At 40.9% G+C, this 6557-nt stretch overlaps 1 protein-coding gene across 1 annotated transcript in view; it reads left to right on the top strand.

Annotated features, from left to right (window-relative positions):
- Nucleotides 1-6557, top strand: part of LOC109973698 (potassium voltage-gated channel subfamily C member 3-like) — a 46213-nt gene that overhangs the window by 35244 nt on the left and 4412 nt on the right. Inside the window, exons 4-6 of the mRNA XM_020623483.1 lie at nucleotides 160-291; nucleotides 883-1744; nucleotides 6483-6552. Coding sequence (XP_020479139.1) covers nucleotides 160-291; nucleotides 883-1744; nucleotides 6483-6552 — 1064 coding nt within the window. The remainder of the gene's footprint in view (nucleotides 1-159; nucleotides 292-882; nucleotides 1745-6482; nucleotides 6553-6557) is intronic.

Here is a 6557-nt window from a genome sequence, read left to right as displayed (position 1 = left end):
AATGAATAAATCAAATCAAATCAAAATCAAAATAATATTAACAAAGGCCTAAATCGACCAGAAAAATGTTGGTTCCCAGATGTGACAGTTCACAATAAAAAGGGAGATGATGTGTCCTTCATGAGTGAATTGTAACATCCCCTTTGTTTCTCTCTGCAGTATGTGGCATTTGCTTCACTCTTCTTCATCCTCCTCTCCATCTCCACCTTCTGCCTGGAAACCCACGAAGTCTTCAACACAATCTACAACAAAACAGAGAATTTCACTATCAGCAATGTGACACATGAGGAGGTATGGTGATATTTTAGTGAAATGTCTTTTTGTTTTTTTGTTTTTTAAGAAATGTTTTGTAACTGTTAAAAAGCAATTCCAGCAATTCACTGTGGCTCTTTTATAAAGTTTTATAAACTTATGTGTCAGGGACCATATCCAAAAACATTAACCACATACAAAGAGTATAGATATACTGTATCAGATTTAGTTAACAGTTTAATTCCATCTGGGCAGGTGGGTTTATGTGTAAATTTAAGCGATTGCCCTTTTAATGAGACATAATTAGTCACTTTTCTTGTAAGAAGGTCACTGAGGTGATCAAGCAGGTGGTGTCTTTATCTTGTTAATTCAGAGTCAGTACAGCAGTACAGGATCATCATAAGAGATCTGATGGATTATATACCAAGTATTAAATGCACATATATTTATTTTTTGTGGTGTAATATTATTTCCACAGGATTTTGGGGCTGAACTCAATGTTGGAAAGGACAAGAATTGAATTGTAGCTGCTGCTATAGCTTGTTAGCTTGATACAGAGGTAGTGCCGACAGAAGGGGTTGATAAAATCAACAAACTTTATTTATTTACTTATTTTCTTTCACCCTGCAGGTAGTTTTTGAGGTGGTCACAGATGACTGGCTGACATATGTGGAGGGTGTCTGTGTCATCTGGTTCACCATTGAGGTGTTGGCACGTGTCATCTTCTGCCCTGACAAGGCAGAGTTTTTCCGCAGCGTCCTTAACATCATAGACTTTGTGGCCATTGTGCCGTTTTACCTGGAGGTGGCACTGAGTGGCCTCTCCTCCAAAACAGCCAAAGACGTGCTGAGCTTCCTCCGTGTAGTGCGCTTTGTCCGTATCCTGCGTATATTCAAGCTGACCCGTCACTTTGTTGGTTTACGGGTCTTGGGCCACACTCTGCGGGCAAGCACCAACGAGTTCCTGCTGCTCATCATCTTCCTGGCGCTGGGCGTCCTCATCTTTGCTACCATGATCTACTATGCTGAACGCATTGGTGCCGACCCAGCTGATCCAACGGCTGCAGCCCACACCGACTTCAAGAACATCCCCATTGGCTTCTGGTGGGCTGTAGTGACCATGACCACGCTGGGTTATGGGGATATGTTCCCTAAGACATGGTCAGGAATGCTGGTGGGTGCCCTCTGCGCCTTGGCTGGTGTGTTGACTATTGCCATGCCTGTGCCTGTCATTGTCAACAACTTTGGCATGTACTACTCCCTGGCCATGGCCAAGCAGAAGCTCCCTAAGAAGAGGAACAAGCACATCCCCCGAGCACCACAGCCAGGCAGCCCCAACTACTGCAAGCCAGATGCCCTGGCCATGGCCACTGCCTCACCGCACAGGCTGATGGGCAATGTGCTCGGCCCAGGCATGGCAGGATCTGGCAGCATGATGGGTACTGGAGACTGCCCATTAGCACAGGAGGAGATTATCGAGATCAACAGGGCAGGTGAGTGATTGAAATGACCTGAGATCATACTGAAAGTGTATGTAAGAATTCCAATGGGCCTTGCAAGTCCAAAAAGTGTGTGGATATGGGGGAGAAGCAGCATTGAACGTATCTTATTTTAACTTCAAGTTCAATGTCCATATATAAAGGCCCACACAAGCACTTTGAGCAGCAAAATGTCAGAATGAACTAAATTCATATTAACTGAATCGAGCTTAACATTGGATCTGCTTATTGGAATCAAAGTAAATCTAGGCAGTTCTTACACCTGCAGTTCAACTTTGATACTAAGGTATCTTTCTTATTCCCAGGATCAAATCACGCAAAAGATGATCCGTTGACAGTGATCAAATTTGTTGCAATTGCTTCTTTTGTCCTCCTTCATCATGTGTATAGAATATACAATTTTGCCATTCAGATTGTCTACACTGACCTAATCTGTACACACATCATCTCTTACATGTCTATCCAACCTGGAAGAGGGATCCCTCCACTGTTGCTCTTCCTGTGGTTTTTGGAGGGGTGTGGGTTTGTTATCCACTTTGACAGTGTGAGGACAGAGAATGTTGTATGCTGTGTAGGTTAGAAAGTCCTTTGAGGGAAATTTATGATTGGTGTTATTAGGGTATGTAAACAAAATTTGACATGATTTGACAACTACTGTAAGAGTCAAAAGCCCAAATATATTTCATTTACAGTTGTTCACTGAATCTAATCCAAGAGTCATGGTCTTGTCCACTGCAGGTTCGATTAAGCTTGTTGTGATCAAACTCCAACACTTTCTGAGGAAATTTAGATCTTGGGTTTGCACATTTTAGTTCCCTCAGTATGACATCCTCAGCAGATGTGTGGGCTCTAATCCATCATGTTGAATAACACAGATTTCCATTTATTCAGTTTTTCTACTTGCACTAAGATCAATATTCTCAAAATGTAAGAACAACATATGGTACAAACTAGAATGTCAAATCTAAGCCTGCATCTTGTCAGCTATTTAAAAATCTAATAATCACTTTTTCAGTTTTAAAACAATGTTCCACTTTCTCATATGGGATATTTAAAAATTAAATTAACAAATGTGACTATTGTCAAGTCAGTGGTGAATAATGTGAATTTTCTGCTAGTTTTATTCTTAGCACATTAGCTTTCTTGACATTGATAATGTCAAGAATAGTGCCAGTGGGGTAACTATCAAAACACTGAAGGAAGGCCATTGACTGCAAAGAAAATATCTGACAAACCACTGAGCTATCCACATGGTACAGTAACAGAGCTGCACGACGTGGTGTCCCCCCAACACATCCTGGTGCGTACTGCGTATGTGCAAGGAAAGTACAAAAAGCACGTTGGGACATTTTTTTTATTCCGTTCGATGCAATCTTCCTGTATCAGACATATCTTCTTCTTTACGCCAATATTTACAGAGGCCCAAATTCTAAAGTTAATCACTGCAGTGGCCAACAAAAGTAATTACATAAGACTCAAAGTTTTTTGCTTTCTAATCAGACCGGCCAGATTTCAAGCACTTAACTTGTATCACTGAATGTGATACCCTGAATGTGTATTTAACAGGTTTTGAAGTTGTAAACTTGCTGAAGTCCTTGTTCTTTCTAGAGTGGAGTACATAAAATTTGCGATGGGACGAGCAAGATCAAAAAGCTTATTCACTAATCTATCTAGTCCCTCTCCCAGCCAGATGTTGTACTGCCAAGGCTGACATGCATTGTGTCTATATACTATAGATATACAGTATTTTCTGCCTGTCAAATCTGATCCAGTCATCTCATATCTGTTCTGCTCTGCTGTTTTAATAGCTATGTACATCAGCTGCACTGATGCACAAATGTGTGTGGTGACATGCTGCTTGAGGTGGAGTTGCAGGATTTAAGGTTTATAACTATGAATAGTCTTGAGATTGATTTGCTACCAGTGTCTAACAACAAACTGATATGTAATCAGTGCATCTGTGTTTATGAGACCTACATACTTTAAATACAGCATATGTACAGCATTGTATCAGGAAGTTAAGTATGGTCAACAGCACAATTTGAATAAACCACAGCATCAATGACAGGTGTATATTTTTCAAGAGAAACTAAAAATACATACAAAATACATGACATTTCTGTTGTGGTGTCAACATTAGCATAATAGTGGTCATACTGCTGACAGGGAGCAGAAAATCTTGATGCCATAAAAGGTGTGACATCAGTCAATGCTTACACTTCTGACTTTTGAGTGGACAGATAACTGGACAGCCCAAAACAAAGAAAGCTGTAGTAGTTGTGTTGCACTGCTCAGATGGAGTATAGGAGCATTTGCAGAGAGTTAACTGACAATGCTTTTTGTACAGCACAGTAGTTGTTAGCTTGCCAGCTACAGTAGTTCCACCAGTTAGCCCTAGAAGTGACACATCACCAAGCTTCTCACACCACCTACACAACTGTGGAATGGCTGGTTCCAGAAACATTTCTCCCCAGTCTGTATTCACATTTCTTTTTTTTTTTTTTATAATATCCTCTGTGTTGCTTAAAATGTGAGAAAAAAACAAAACAAAACAAAACGGGACACTTGTGAATAATGTAGTAATCCTTGGTTTTAAACTTAGATTATTTCAACTTTGTTTCTGCAAAGTGATGTTTTATCTCATTTTACCACGGAGAAGTATTCAGTCAGAGTGTGTAGGTTATAAAATCTGTTTTTTAACAGCATAATCTTCGGCTTCTGACTGCCACTAGCAGTGAGTGTCACAGAATTTTAAGCTTGGTAGTTGTTTGTTGCCAAAGTAAGAATGTCAATTGATTATTTGAGATAGGGCTGCAAGTAACGACTAAACTAAAGTTGAAATTAAACATAGACAGTGGCACTGCTCCTGCTTTTTATGTTTTGTTTTGTTTTTGGTTATTTCTACATTAACACTAAAGCAACATTTAAACATTTCTGTAACTTTCTGAAACTGGCTGACATTTATACCCTCTTCAAGCAGTGATTGGCCAGCTGTTCAGTGTTGAGAAAGGATTTCACTTTTGTCTCCAGCACTCTTTTTCATTTGTTACACAACTATTTGCAGCACTTTTCATAAGAACAACTGAGTGCAACACTATCCCTAGAGTTAAACAATCTCATCTCTCCTCTCTCTAGCATTTCACACCGTCCACTGTGTTTGTTTAGATCAGATGTCCACATCTGATTTCTGATGTAGTTGAGCAGCACACCTTACAAACTAGTTCTGAAACCATAAACTGATCATAAAGCTGACAGGATTGTCCATCAGAATTACTTGTTACATCACTGAATAGCTTCAGAAACTCCATCCACCCACCTCACTGATGTTGCAATTTGGGGGCTGTGTCTGACCATTTCTTTAACTTTTCGAGAATCCAGCATTCACAGCCTCTTCACACTGTGACTTGTCAGCCGTCTGGAGGTGAGAGAGGAGCCAGTTTGAATGTTTCTCTCAAGCTCTTTTCTATTTCTGTCACTTTCCTGTGAACAATGGAGTGCAATCCTATTCCAGGAGAAACTGTCTGAAAATGTACCCTGTTATCCCCAATGTGAATGACATCATGTGTCCACCAGCTTTCAGCATTGCCTTTGTGTGAGGCTGTTCAGAGGAACCACAAACAACTGCGCTCCTACATGATTGGACAACAGGTTTTATGAACCCAGTGTCTTGTTCAGTGTTACATACATTTGTGTCTTTTCTTGCTATCTCCAGCCATGTGTTTTCTTTCTCCTATTGAGCTGTAAGTCATATCAAATTAGTTTTGACAGGTGTGGTGAAAGCTACAAATACCGTTTCCCACCGTAGCCGTCTTCTTTTCTGCGAGTGTGTGTGATACCTAATGTGATACAGGTTCTTTCTGTCTCTCCTTCTCCCATTGCCTTTAGTCTCTCTCATTCAGTGCTATTAAATGCTGTGTGCCCATAGCCTGCTCTGCTGTAGTTTATTGGTCATGTGATCAGGATAAGTATCACAAGGCACTAACGTTCCTTTATGCCCCCCCCACCGACATTCTCTCTTCTATCATTTTTTTCATCCTCTCTTTTCCATTTTTAATTTTCATTTTTCCTACTAATGACTTGTTTTACCACTTCTCTTCCATCTCCCATTTTTGGTTGCTGTTTTTCATATCCTGGTCCCTTCTCCTTGTCGTCCTCTGAGTCATTCCTCACCACCTGCTGTCATATCTCACTTACTGCTTTTATGCTCTCAATCTTACCTTCCCTGCCTCTCACAATGGGCCCACCTCTGATTCCCTGACTGGCATCTTCTCTTCCTTCACCTCCCCTCCTCCACACTCACTCTCAAACATCTCCCCTCTTCATTTTTTGCTTACTTTTCCTCATTTAAAAATATGATTTTGACTTTGATTGATTTTCCTCTTGTTTATGCCCTTTTGTTTGTTCAACCTCTCCTCTCCATGTTTCATCTTAACTTTTTGTCCTCTCCTTTTTCATCACCTGTCTCCTGTTCCCTCCTTTCTTTCCTTTAACTTTTCCATTTTCCTCCTATCCTTCTCTCTCCTCCTGTTCCCTCCTTTCCTCTCCATTCTTGGCTCATTTCCTCCTCACCCCCTCTCAATATTTCCTCTACTTATTTCCTCCTCTCACCTTCCTTCCTTTCTATGTTGCCTCTTCTTTCCTCTACACTTTTACTCTTTTTCCTATTAATTTCCCCTCCACTGCTACCCCGCATCTCTCTACCCCCATTATTTCTTTGTTCCCACTCTCCCAGACTCCAAGCAGAACGGTGATGCAGCAGCCAGTGCAGCAGCCCTGGCCAACGCGGACTGCCCCCCCCTTTAGCAGG

This window comes from Monopterus albus, unplaced genomic scaffold (assembly GCF_001952655.1).
Source record: "Monopterus albus unplaced genomic scaffold, M_albus_1.0 scaffold301.1, whole genome shotgun sequence".
NCBI classification, from domain to species: domain Eukaryota; kingdom Metazoa; phylum Chordata; class Actinopteri; order Synbranchiformes; family Synbranchidae; genus Monopterus; species Monopterus albus.
This window is presented reverse-complemented; position numbering and strand designations above follow the sequence as displayed.